The sequence below is a fragment of the Bufo bufo genome, chromosome 7, assembly GCF_905171765.1.
Source record: "Bufo bufo chromosome 7, aBufBuf1.1, whole genome shotgun sequence".
NCBI classification, from domain to species: Eukaryota; Metazoa; Chordata; class Amphibia; order Anura; family Bufonidae; genus Bufo; species Bufo bufo.
Genome location: NC_053395.1, coordinates 5,072,347 through 5,086,685, shown reverse-complemented (window position 1 = coordinate 5,086,685; position 14,339 = coordinate 5,072,347). Strand labels below are relative to the sequence as shown.

The following is a 14,339-nucleotide window of genomic DNA, read 5'->3' as shown; positions in this document are numbered from 1 at the left end:
TCTTTTATTTGTGGCTTTTTCACACATCTTTATATTTTTATTATAGTTGTCAATTTTGTTTATTAATTAATTATTTCACAACTGGCTTCAAAAATGTCAGTTTGGACCCATTCAGATGACAATATCTGATTTGCGCACATTCCGCCCCATGTTAGAAACACCTATTCTTGTACAGAAAACGGACAAGAACGGGGCATGTTCGATGTTTTTTGCAGGATGCAGAGCGGACAGCACACTGTGCACTACATTAAAATAAATAGGTCCGTATCCAATCTGCAAATGATGTGGACCAAATACACAGTCCTGTGAATGGGGTCTTATACGTTGTGTGGTTTTCGTATAACACCATCTTTTTTCACTTTAATAAAAATGTTATTTATTCTTACTTTTACACCCTTCCCATCTATCTGTCTGATGGCGATGCAAGCTGATGGCCCTAGCCTGTCCGTGTCATGAAAAGAGAGGCCTTGCAGGCGGTGTGCCCGGGGCCCCTGCTGTGCAGTCCTCCAGGCCTGCAATGTCTGTGTAGTGTAGCTGACACTGTGCAGGCGGTATGCCCGGGGCCCCTGCTGTGCTGTCCTCCAGGCCTGCAATGTCTGTGTAGTGTAGCTGACACTGTGCAGGCGGTATGCCCGGGGCCCCTGCTGTGCTGTCCTCCAGGCCTGCAATGCCTGTGTAGTGTAGCTGACACTGTGCAGGCGGTGTGCCCGGGGCCCCTGCTGTGCTATCCTCCAGGCCTGCAATGTCTGTGTAGTGTAGCTGACACTGTGCAGGCGGTGTGCCCGGGGCCCCTGCTGTGCTGTCCTCCAGGCCTGCAATGTCTGTGTAGTGTAGCTGACACTGTGCAGGCGGTGTGCTCGGGGGCCCCTGCTGTGCTGTCCTCCAGGCTTGCAATGTCTGTGTAGTGTAGCTGACACTGTGAAGGCGGTGTGCCCGGGGCCCCTGCTGTGCTGTCCTCCAGGCTTGCAATGTCTGTGTAGTGTAGCTGACACTGTGCAGGCGGTGTGCCCGGGGCCCCTGCTGTGCTGTCCTCCAGGCTTGCAATGTCTGTGTAGTGTAGCTGACACTGTGCAGGCGGTGTGCCCGGGGCCCCTGCTGTGCTGTCCTCCAGGCCTGCAATGTCTGTGTAGTGTAGCTGACACTGTGCAGGCGGTGTGCCCGGGGCCCCTGCTGTGCTGTCCTCCAGGCCTGCAATGTCTGTGTAGTGTAGCTGACACTGTGCAGGTGCAACACGCCAGACCTGCAGGGTATAGCGACAGTGAGGTCACGGTATGGGCAATCGAGGGTTACTCACTTTTTGGAGGACCCTGGGCAGGCATGTAGCAGTGAAGGAGAGGCAGACACTAGTTCCTCTGGGGCACACTCTGGGTGTAGAGACCTGGCCTGATGTTGGGTGAGATGCCCTGGTTGTTGCAGGTGTTTAGAGTGCCTAAGGCAAGGTCCCTTTAAGGATCGTGACGCCAGTGCCGGTAACGGTGGCACACCGGTTTGCAGGAGGATTAAATGAGTATGCACTTGTTGAACCAAACGTTTCTTTACTTGGTGAAAACAGTCCAACTTTATACATGCAGTTACAGAAGATGTTAATGCAGTCCTTTACAGTTCCAAATGCACAGCAGGTTTATGACACAGCAGGTTTCTATCTTGCAAGATACTTGGAGGGTATATATAGTGAATGCTTTGCAGTGCAATGCTGCTCTATCCCCACAGCTATTCTAGCTGGCTGGATCCCAAGGCCCGGATGCCTATTCGCTGGATTAAATCCTTGGTATGAATTCCTTCCTCCAGTATTGGCACTTGCTTAAGGTTACAGTACCTTTGTTTCCTAGATGTCTCACTGCTTGATGTGACAGGTGGCTGCAGGTTTCTCCCAGGAGGTGCTGTCCTACTACTGGGGTATCTCAACTGAGCTATCCTTAGCCTCAGGAGCTTCAGGCTGACGAGGTAACTCCTCTAGTCCCCTGGAATACACTACGGTCTCCAAGCAGGCTGTACTCCATCTAGCCTCCTGGTGCAGCTAGAGACCAGGCCTATCCAGCTGCATGTCAGGAGGAGGCTCTCAGCATATCTCTGGCTCGTGCCTTCTCACTTCTGTCTCCACAGACTCCTGACTATGACCTAACCACTCCCTGTCTGGGCCTGGACATTTATACTAGGGGCTCTCTATCTCCCTCTAGTGTCTGGGAGGCTAAATTACACCCCACTAGGCCTGCAAAGCATAGAACAGGGAAAACCATTGCATGTAAAAACACACAGTAATTTACATTAAATGCATAGATCAATACAATATCACTGTCCCTTGTGAGTAGAAGTACACGCTACCCAATTGACCCTTGTGTAGTGCCCACTCCTACCTAGTGGGACACTACACAGGCGGTGTGCCCGGGGCCCCTGCTGTGCCGTCCTCCAGGCCTGCAATGTCTGTGTAGTGTAGCTGACACTGTGCAGGCGGTATGCCCGGGGCCCCTGCTGTGCTGTCCTCCAGGCCTGCAATGTCTGTGTAGTGTAGCTGACACTGTGCAGGCGGTGTGCCCGGGGCCCCTGCTGTGCTGTCCTCCAGGCCTGCAATGTCTGTGTAGTGTAGCTGACACTGTGCAGGCGGTGTGCCCGGGGCCCCTGCTGTGCTGTCCTCCAGGCCTGCAATGTCTGTGTAGTGTAGCTGACACTGTGCAGGCGGTGTGCCCGGGGCCCCTGCTGTGCTGTCCTCCAGGCCTGTAATGCCTGTGTAGTGTAGCTGACATTGTGCAGGCGGTGTGCCCGGGGCCCCTGCTGTGCTGTCCTCCGGGCCTGCAATGTCTGTGTAGTGTAGCTGACACTGTGCAGGTGGTGTGCCCAGGGCCCCTGCTGTGCTGTCCTCCAGGCCTGCAATGTCTGTGTAGTGTAGCTGACACTGTGCAGGCGGTGTGCCCGGGGCCCCTGCTGTGCTGTCCTCCAGGCCTGCAATGTCTGTGTAGTATAGCTGACATTGTGCAGGCGGTGTGCCCGGGGCCCCTGCTGTGCTGTCCTCCAGGCCTGCAATGTCTGTGTAGTGTAGCTGACACTGTGCAGGCGGTGTGCCCGGGGCCCCTGCTGTGCTGTCCTCCAGGCCTGCAATGTCTGTGTAGTATAGCTGACATTGTGCAGGCGGTGTGCCCGGGGCCCCTGCTGTGCTGTCCTCCAGGCTTGCAATGTCTGTGTAGTGTAGCTGACACTGTGCAGGCGGTGTGCCCAGGGCCCCTGCTGTGCTGTCCTCCAGGCCTGCAATGTCTGTGTAGTGTAGCTGACACTGTGCAGGCGGTGTGCCCGGGGCCCCTGCTGTGCTGTCCTCCAGGCTTGCAATGTCTGTGTAGTGTAGCTGACACTGTGCAGGCGGTGTGCCCGGGGCCCCTGCTGTGCTGTCCTCCAGGCCTGCAATGTCTGTGTAGTGTAGCTGACACTGTGCAGGCGGTGTGCCCGGGGCCCCTGCTGTGCTGTCCTCCAGGCCTGCAATGTCTGTGTAGTGTAGCTGACACTGTGCAGGTGCAACACGCCAGACCTGCAGGGTATAGCGACAGTGAGGTCACGGTATGGGCAATCGAGGGTTACTCACTTTTTGGAGGACCCTGGGCAGGCATGTAGCAGTGAAGGAGAGGCAGACACTAGTTCCTCTGGGGCACACTCTGGGTGTAGAGACCTGGCCTGATGTTGGGTGAGGTGCCCTGGTTGTTGCAGGTGTTTAGAGTGCCTAAGGCAAGGTCCCTTTAAGGATCGTGACGCCAGTGCCGGTAACGGTGGCACACCGGTTTGCAGGAGGATTAAATGAGTATGCACTTGTTGAACCAAACGTTTCTTTACTTGGTGAAAACAGTCCAACTTTATACATGCAGTTACAGAAGATGTTAATGCAGTCCTTTACAGTTCCAAATGCACAGCAGGTTTATGACACAGCAGGTTTCTATCTTGCAAGATACTTGGAGGGTATATATAGTGAATGCTTTGCAGTGCAATGCTGCTCTATCCCCACAGCTATTCTAGCTGGCTGGATCCCAAGGCCCGGATGCCTATTCGCTGGATTAAATCCTTGGTATGAATTCCTTCCTCCAGTATTGGCACTTGCTTAAGGTTACAGTACCTTTGTTTCCTAGATGTCTCACTGCTTGATGTGACAGGTGGCTGCAGGTTTCTCCCAGGAGGTGCTGTCCTACTACTGGGGTATCTCAACTGAGCTATCCTTAGCCTCAGGAGCTTCAGGCTGACGAGGTAACTCCTCTAGTCCCCTGGAATACACTACGGTCTCCAAGCAGGCTGTACTCCATCTAGCCTCCTGGTGCAGCTAGAGACCAGGACTATCCAGCTGCATGTCAGAAGGAGGCTCTCAGCATATCTCTGGCTCGTGCCTTCTCACTTCTGTCTCCACAGACTCCTGACTATGACCTAACCACTCCCTGTCTGGGCCTGGACATTTATACTAGGGGCTCTCTATCTCCCTCTAGTGTCTGGGAGGCTAAATTACACCCCACTAGGCCTGCAAAGCATAGAACAGGGAAAACCATTGCATGTAAAAACACACAGTAATTTACATTAAATGCATAGATCAATACAATATCACTGTCCCTTGTGAGTAGAAGTACACGCTACCCAATTGACCCTTGTGTAGTGCCCACTCCTACCTAGTGGGACACTACACAGGCGGTGTGCCCAGGGCCCCTGCTGTGCTGTCCTCCAGGCCTGCAATGTCTGTGTAGTGTAGCTGACACTGTGCAGGCGGTGTGCCCGGGGCCCCTGCTGTGCTGTCCTCCAGGCCTGCAATGCCTGTGTAGTGTAGCTGACACTGTGCAGGCGGTGTGCCCGGGGCCCCTGCTGTGCTGTCCTCCAGGCCTGTAATGCCTGTGTAGTGTAGCTGACATTGTGCAGGCGGTGTGCCCGGGGCCCCTGCTGTGCTGTCCTCCGGGCCTGCAATGTCTGTGTAGTGTAGCTGACACTGTGCAGGTGGTGTGCCCGGGGCCCCTGCTGTGCTGTCCTCCAGGCCTGCAATGTCTGTGTAGTGTAGCTGACACTGTGCAGGCGGTGTGCCCGGGGCCCCTGCTGTGCTGTCCTCCAGGCCTGCAATGTCTGTGTAGTGTAGCTGACATTGTGCAGGCGGTGTGCCCGGGGCCCCTGCTGTGCTGTCCTCCAGGCCTGCAATGTCTGTGTAGTGTAGCTGACACTGTGCAGGCGGCCCCTGTGTTGGAGCGGCAGTGATGTGACAGATGTGCAGTGGCCCCATCCACAGTAATGGTCCAGACTGTGCAGTCAGTGAGGCCCTGACGCTGCGCACACCACACCGCCTGAACCCCCCTCCGCACATACAGTCGGGGCAGCCTGCAGCCAGGAATTAGCGCCTTCCGAGTGGAGCGCAGAAGCACTTTTAGCTAATTACATTGTGTGTCAGGACGGATCCGTTTGGCTCAGTTTCGTCAGACGGACACCAAAACGCTGCGTCCGCCTCCAGAGCGGAATGGAGACGGATCGGAGGCAAACTGACGCATTCTGAGCGGATCCTTCTCCATTCCGAATGCATTAGGGCAAAACTGATCTGTTTTTGACCGCTGAGCCCTGAACGGAAACCAAAACGCAGGTGTGAGAGTAGCCTAAGTCTGCCAGCCTGTAAATAGATGCCGACGGCGCCCCCTCTTCTTGCTGGAGACACGCGCCCCGTGCGGTCGCACCCCTCGCCGGCTGTAGAAACAGCCCTGGTGGTCGGGGTTGGGCAGGTGCACCAGGCCAGAGCCTAATATACCTCCAGCCACATAACCACAAGATATTTTCTGTCCAGTGAATGCCTAATGTCTGGGGCCTGTACTGCCGGGGCCTAAAATAAAACATTTCTAGGCTCCAGCAGGCCACATTTTTGAGAGTTTCCCTTTAAGAAAAATGGCCCCTGATTAAAATATAATTTTTGCCAATGAGCCCCCTCTGGTCACTGTCCATGTTGTGGGACTATTTGGGTACTTCTAGTAAGTGTTTGCTGCTGCAACTATGAACCTGAAGGTTTTTCAGGTTCGCTGCCATTAAAGGGCTTCTGTCACCCCACTAAACCTTTTTTTTTGTTTACTATAATCCCTACACTGCGATTTATAACTACATGATCTAATTAATAATTTTGGTCCAGTAGATTTTGTTTAAAACGTGCTTTTAAAATATGCAAATTACCTTGCTCCCAGCTACTTGCTGGTAGCAACCGCATCCTCCGATCCTAAAGACGCCCCCTCCGCGTGTTGATTGACAGGACCAGGGAACGGGATCGTTCTCTGCTGGCCCTGCCTGTTTGCATTCAAAATTCAAAATGCGCTGTTGAGGGCCTGCACAGGCCTTCTCTTCCCCTCTGTGCAGCCCGACCGACCTGTTGAGCACGCCAATCCTGGTCCCAATCCAGTTGAAATAGACGCAGAGAGTTGGGGAAGGGGTGTCCCACTCTGCTCGGGGTCCCGCCGCATCTCTGGATTCCTACGGCGGCGAGAGCGCATACCGACAGGCTGTGCGGCGCTCCCCGCCGCGGAGGGTCCCTTGAGGCGCCGAACCCTGGGGGTGCTCTCCAGGCTCAGGCGCGCCGAACCCTGGGGGTGCTCTCGGCCGGGTAGCCCGCACATTAGGGGGAGACTCAGCTGCTGCGGGTTCCTCCATGAATTCCCCCACTTGCTCATGCAGCCAGCCCCACACACCTCAGCCTCCCGGCGTAGTCGCACCAACAGCTCCTCCACTGACAGATCCAAGGCAGACATCTCTCACGCAGGTGCTCGTTTTCTGCCTGAACCCCAAAATGGCGATTTCCCCACACCTCCTCACCAATTTAAAACCTTACCCCACCCACCTCCGTTACTATAACTACCACTCCTCCCACGAACCACTGCCTTCTTTATAATTAACCCTATCTAACCTCCTCCCTCACTGCTTAACCATCGTCATGATGGCCTACCCCTAACGCTGTGCTCCTGGTCCGGCCCCACTGGACCCAGTCACAGTTACAACCCCTGTGGCCACGATTGTCACGCTCATGACACAAACATATTTAACATCACATAAGAATAAGGAGTTAATGAATGTACATTATACAAAGAGACCAGAAATGAGAAGCTCTGGAAAGTAGACTAGCTGGCCAATATAAAACGTCTCCCCTCACACCACATCAGAGGACTATTTCCTCAAATGCATCTTTCCTAAGGGGCGCACAACTTGTCTCCTCATGGTGACCTTCATTAATACATAATGTAAATGTGATTATCTCCAGGAAACTTCATCCCCATCGGTGAGAAGGTGAAGTGGATGGATAACTACACAGATATGATGAACCGGCTGCAAGATGCTGATCTGAACCCCAACTACTCCGACTTCATCGTCCCCATCCTAGTACACAGGTGAGGGGCTGCAGATAGAAATATTTCTCTAGTTATGTAAGTACCAATGTTATCACAGAACAAACCTGACAAGACCAATAGGCTCATTCCCATCCTAGCTTAGATCCATGTGGACATGTCCCACCAACTGCTGGTCAATACTAAAGCCATAATGAGGGTGCAGCAGGGAGAGCTGGCACTGGCAATGGGTCCCTTAAGGTGTTATAATAAAGTTTGTTGTGACGCCAGTTGCATTTCAGCAACAAAGGCACAAGGCTCCCTTTTGTGTAGATGGTGGCTGGTGATGGGTACCCAGGATAGGAATGCCAGAGTGGTGTAGGGTGTCCTAATGTCCCTTAGTGGTGTTGCACTTTTCACGGTGCTCCCACCTGTACACACCGGAAGCCCAAGCGTGGCAGTCCGTTGCAGAAAAAGGGGTAGTTGAATGGTAAGATGATGAAATAAATTGAGTCCAGACCTTGTGATGAACTTGATAACAGCTTTACTTGAATAAACTTTCATCAGCGAACAATCTTCCAACTTTATCTTAGTCACCAGCAAGCTTTGGCATAAATTCTGGCAGGCGATATACACTCAGCTTTGCTACATCTGTTGCTCTCTAGCTCTGCTGTGCTGTCAGGATTATATAGGAACGTTTCCTTCGCTGTATGCTGTAACTTAACTTTGTCATCTGGTCTGTCTCTGTCTTGCTTTATCCAGAGAAGCTTTCTCTCCCTGGCTCCTGAGGCTTGTAGCTTGGGCCTCCAGGTCCAACAGAGCTGATGGTTCTCTGCTGGCTAAGGCAGGGCTCGCCCAACCGGGACAAACTCCCTGCAGCACAACCTCCCTTGGAGAGGGGGTAGGCCAGACTCTGCCCTCCACTAACTAAACTCCTCCCTAGAGGGAGAGAAGAGGATGGAAAGAAGGTTCCATCCGCTGTCCCTGTAGCTCTGCCATTGTTGCCGCCACCTGCTGGTGAACCAGGCACATTACATTTAACATAACAGTTACACAGAAAAGAATATGCACATTTTGCAGGATATGGAAATTAATATAGATGATGATTGTGATGAATACCACCCCTCGTGCCCACTTGACATCAACTATGTCGAGCTCACGAGACACAGTATATTCCCTCGTTACCAAGACGTGATGTTACGCCTTCCTGGAGGAGCAGGTAAGGTCAGCTTAGTACAGTTTACACAGACACCTCCGGTCCACGCGGGCACAGAGAGGCAACAAGCTGAGAGCCTTTTTACTGCCGGAGTGCAAACAGCGCTGTCTCAGCCCGGGTATCTGCCACCAGCTTCTCGTTTGATATAAGCCCGGTCCGCTAAAAGGACTATATAGGGTGAGAAACCAACCCGTGGTAACTTATAACTAGGCCAAAACACGGATGTGGGGATTTGTGATCGAGATACAAGACAGCACAAGATTAAATTATATATTTAATCGCCTTAAGCAAAAATTTATCAGAGCTCTGAATCAATTCAGGCTATGCAAACACTCCAAAGTAGCAAACAGACAGTGGGCCCCTACACAGGGGAAGGGGGAGTATACTTATTTAAAATATAACTTTTAATATGGTCTAGAATATGCAGAATAATAAGACTCACTACACAGTATAGACATACATACACAAATGAGGCCAACTTAATGGTACCTTGCTGGTATAGACAAAAAAAACTGCTCCGTCCTTGAAAGACGTGAACAGTCTTACCAGACCCTTTGTAGATGATGGGGTAGGTCCTTGGTGACAGGAGCCAGGAGACACTGGGTGTATGCCGTGCGGGAGCTAGTGCATCTGCTGTATAGCCGTGTAGATGGAGCAGTAGGACTGGTCCTGTATAACCCTATTAAGGTGAAGGGGGCTATTATGCTTCTACCTATCCACACGGAGCACTCGCCCTGGAAAGGGCGACCCCGTCCGGTAGCCTGTCCCTATCTTGGACCTGAACCCTAGAACTACAAACAAATTGCCAGTGCAGAAAATGATAAAATTGCTTCCAATGGTCTCCCGACGTGGCACGTTTCTGTCTGTGACTCTTCAGGGGAACGACTGCAGGAAGATGACAAATAGATAGCAACAGGTGTCTGACCTGAGGCTAAGTAAACACTGGGGAAAGGAACAAGCAGTGAAGGCTTGTACTCTGCTATCCCAGGGTGGTGGGATGCAGTATTGCACAGGAGGGGTAGTCCTGTGCTGGACGGTCCGGGGGATATAATGATCCCTATCAGATGAGACCCTTCTGGTTGGAGGAAACAACGAACTAAATCTCCTTAAGGGCACACTGGATATAACACTATACACACAGAGAATATATACAGTGGTCTGAGGTTATACAGTGGTCTGAGGTTACAAATACAGGTACCCACAGGATTACACAGAGTGCAAGTCAGTTACCGGGTAGATGAATGTTCCTTTGGGTTAGGATGGTGTAATAGTCCTTGGCTGCGGTCACGTGGGGGGGGCAGTTATGTCAGCTGTTTCCTGGTCTCTCCAAACACATGGCACGATGTGACCCCGTTTCAGAAAAAGTCACGCCCGCTTGCTGGCATAAGCCTTTTAAACTGTAGCCGGTCCCTCCCCTCCCGGCCTTTGGGAGGGTCCACCCCTCGCTCTGCTGGGCTGGCAGCAAATGACCCACAAAACCCTTTAGGGTTCATAGCTCCAGGCCAGAAGGTCATAGAGAGATGGTTCTGGGACCAACGGATCCACCTGGGTTCCAGCTACCAGTAGAGTCCAAGCATGGTACCGTTATTGGGTTTCTGTGGGGAGATATGTATATCTCCCGGGCATCCTAGCATCAATCCAGGACCACGTGGATGTTTGGCTTTGCCCCAGGGTCGCAAAAAGATAACCGAATTATGCCTGAGATGGACGGACGATGCATAATTCCTTATGTAATGTCGGTGCCAACATGTCTGTGGGAAAGTGATAGATCTGGTCCAGGGCTGAGACCTCCTGCCGGGAGTTTTCCTGCTACATCCTCCTGGTGCCTGTCAACTGGAAGAGGTGTGACTTTATCCACCTGGGGCCTCCTTGAAGCCTGTACCCCTGGGGGGGGCTTCTCCCTTGCTATCTGACAGCAGATGGCTGGGGGTGAGAACATATTTTGAATGTACACTGACTGTGTACATGCAAAAGGTGAATCAAATGAAAATCAGGGCTGCCAGTAATGATAATCCATATTCCTCACAATGACATTATATTAACCATAGAAGATAGTGAAGAGGTGTGAAAGGTGGTAATGCACCTCTGGGGCATTATAAGGGCAGAAACCAAGAGAGAGGCAGATTATAGGACTGCCCGGCAGCTGACAGCAGCATCCCTCATAATTGTGCCTACTGCAACGAGGCTGTACCAGAAATGTGATAATACAGGCAAAGAAGATACAGCTAGAAACCAACAGAGAAACCTCAGATATTGAGAACATCAGACATCTTCTGCCAGGATTTATGTCCTTCATCTTCATGGACACAGTCATCACCACAACCTTCATCATGACCATCAACATCACTATCACCAGCATAATCATCATCTCAACCCTCACCATCATGGTGGTTACCATCATCATACAGTAGCTCCATCTTCACATTCACCACCACCATGGTCACTATCATCATTAGCACACTGATCATCATTCACACCACTGTCACCACTATCATCATCTATCTTTTATTTCTACAGCGCTGCATCTACGTTTTCTGACAGTGAAAGAAAAGAAGTGCAAACATTTATGAAAAACTGTGTGCAGATGACAGGTACGTGGTGTGCTGTGTGTGGAGGACTCTCACGTAGAGCTCCTAGAACTTGCTTCTCTCTTGCTCTGAGGCTGCTATCCTCCTCCTGACCTGATCCAGTGCAGGAATGACTAATATGAAGACGTCAGTGCTATTTTATTTCCCAGTAAAGCATTGAGTGGCAGACTGCAGCTGCATCCCCCTCTTGCCCCGTCTTCCATGTCCTGTATTAATGTAGATGTATTTCCTGGTGACTTATGAGGTTCATGAACATGGCCAGAGAGGCGGCAGAGTCCTCTCACTCTGGTGACCTCAGAGTCCCTGTGTTATCAGATTCCTCTGGGGCTTCATGTACGGCAGACTGATAAACTGTGCAATCCAGTAAGGACAATGGTCTACATCAGGCATGCTCAACCTGCGGCCCTCCATCTGTTGTAAAACTACAACTCCCACAATGCCCTGCTGTAGGCTGTTTGGACATGCTGGGAGTTGTAGTTTTGCAACAGCTGGAGGACCGCAGGTTGAGCATGCTGTTCTAGAAGGTTTCCATTTAAAAGCCCCGGGAGAAGACCATGCTGCCCCTGACCCAATAATGTAATACAGAGGCCCCATAGATGTTATTACAATGGCTCTCCTTCTAATAGGGTATTAAATGCTGGATAGTGTTGGGTGAGCATCTTCAGCCAAACATCCCTTTCTGAAAGGTTTCTGCTGGGATTTGAACTCCCAACACCTGGTACATTAGAGACAAGGACCTTATCGACTTAGCTATAAAGCTGAATGTGAAACTGTGTCAGAAAAACCTCATAGTAGTTTCTGATGTAGTGTGTATTCCTATTCAGCAGAAAAATTATTTTACATTTCTGTGCAGGTTAACAAATACCTCTATAGTGTAGTGGCTAACGTCCTTGCCTCTAATGTACAAGGTTGGGAGTTCAAATCCAGGCAGAACCATTTATTATATATATATATATATATATATATATATATATACACACACACATATATACAGTACAGACCAAATGTTTGGACGCACCTCATTCAAAGAGTTTTCTTTATTTTCATGTCTATGGAAATTGTAGATTCACACTGAAGGCATCAAAACTATGAATTAACACATGTGAAATTATATACATAACAAAAAAGTGTGAAACAACTGAAAATATGTCATATTATAGGTTCTTCAGAGTAGCCACCTTTTGCTTTGATTACTGCTTTGCACACTCTTGGCATTCTCTTGATGAGCTTCAAGAGGTAGTCACCTGAAATGGTCTTCCAACAGTCTTGAAGGATTTCCCAGAGATGCTTAGCACTTGTTGGCCCTTTTGCCTTCACTCTGCGGTCCAGCTCACCCCAAACCATCTCGATTGGGTTCAGGTCCGGTGACTGTGGAGGCCAGGTCATCTGGCGCAGCACCCCATCACTCTCCTTCATGGTCAAATAGCCCTTACACAGCCTGGAGGTGTGTTTGGTGTCATTGTCCTGTTGAAAAATAAATGATGGTCCAACTAAACGCAAACCGGATGGAATAGCATGCCGCTGCAGGATGCTGTGGTAGCCATGCTGGTTCAGTATGCCTTCAATTTTGAATAAATCCCCAACAGTGTCACCAGCAAAGCACCCCCACACCATCACACCTCCTCCTCCATGCTTCACGGTGGGAACCAGGCATGTAGAGTCCATCCGTTCACCTTTTCTGCGTCGCACAAAGACACGGTGGTTGGAACCAAAGATCTCAAATTTGGACTCATCAGACCAAAGCACAGATTTCCACTGGTCTAATGTCCATTCCTTGTGTTCTTTAGCCCAAACAAGTCTCTTCTGCTTGTTGCCTGTCCTTAGCAGTGGTTTCCTAGCAGATATTCTACCATGAAGGCCTGATTCACACAGTCTCCTCTTAACAGTTGTTCTACAGATGTGTCTGCTGCTAGAACTCTGTGTGGCATTGACCTGGTCTCTAATCTGAGCTGCTGTTAACCTGCGATTTCTGAGGCTGGTGACTCGGATGAACTTATCCTCCGCAGCAGAGGTGACTCTTGGTCTTCCTTTCCTGGGGCGGTCCGCATGTGAGCCAGTTTCTTTGTAGCGCTTGATGGTTTTTGTGACTGCACTTGGGGACACTTTCAAAGTTTTCCCAATTTTTCAGACTGACTGACCTTCATTTCTTAAAGTAATGATGGCCACTCGTTTTTCTTTACTTAGCTGCTTTTTTCTTGCCATAATACAAATTCTAACAGTCTATTCAGTAGGACTATCAGCTGTGTATCCACCTGACTTCTCCACAATGCAACTGATGGTCCCAACCCCATTTATAAGGCAAGAAATCCCACTTATTAAACCTGACAGGGCACACCTGTGAAGTGAAGACCATTTCAGGGGACTACCTCTTGAAGCTCATCAAGAGAATGCCAAGAGTGTGCAAAGCAGTAATCAAAGCAAAAGGTGGCTACTTTGAAGAACCTAGAATATGACATTTTCAGTTGTTTCACACTTTTTTGTTATGTATATAATTCCACATGTGTTAATTCATAGTTTTTTTTTTTTTTTTTATAAATTCTTTATTTTCAGAATTTTCAATAGAGATATAAACAGAGGTATCCTATAGACAGTAATTTACCTCCTCACAGGGAGGGATACAAAAGCCAGGCATGACATATTAAGTATCACACTACAATGTCATAGTCATTTAAACAGTTTTGGCTATATAGAGACATCCTGGCAATATGGCGATGAGAATGTCAAATACTACCTCCTTGCAATATAGACCTAGACAATGGTATGGAGAAATAATATGGAGAGAAGACAAAAAAAGAAAAGAAAGGAAAGGAAAAGAAAAAGAAGAATGAAAAGAGAAGAAACTAAGGAAGAGAGGGGGGGGGTGAGTACATCGAGGCCTAATACACTTGAGTCCGTCAATATCCTTAAACATCTTGCAGCTGTTTGCCCTGTTGGTTACCCAATGATCTTTGTCTCCAGACCTACTCTTAGTATAAATATCTAGAGCGAGCCACCCCGCCCACCCTCATTCAGTGTCTTCCAAGGTTGCCAAGTTTTTAGGAATCTCTCATGGTTTCTGTTAATCCAACTTGTCATTTCTTCGAATTGGGATATTTGATTTACTTTGGCTTCCCACTCTTGTATGGAGGGGGTGCTGGTATCTCTCCAATGGAGAGGGATAATGGCCTTAGCTGCCGAAATGAGATGGGTCACTAAATTCTGCTTAGATGGCCTATATAGGTCAGTTGGCAGGGAGAAGAAAACCAT

General features: G+C 49.9%; 1 protein-coding gene across 1 annotated transcript in view; it reads left to right on the top strand.

Annotated features, from left to right (window-relative positions):
* Positions 1–6,639: 6,639 nt before the first annotated feature.
* The window catches only part of LOC121007909 (FK506-binding protein 4-like), a 43,407-nt gene continuing 35,707 nt past the window's right edge, over positions 6,640–14,339 (top strand). The window contains exons 1-3 of the mRNA XM_040440177.1: positions 6,640–6,730; positions 7,226–7,352; positions 11,023–11,096. Of these exons, the coding sequence (XP_040296111.1) occupies positions 6,640–6,730; positions 7,226–7,352; positions 11,023–11,096 (292 nt within the window). The remainder of the gene's footprint in view (positions 6,731–7,225; positions 7,353–11,022; positions 11,097–14,339) is intronic.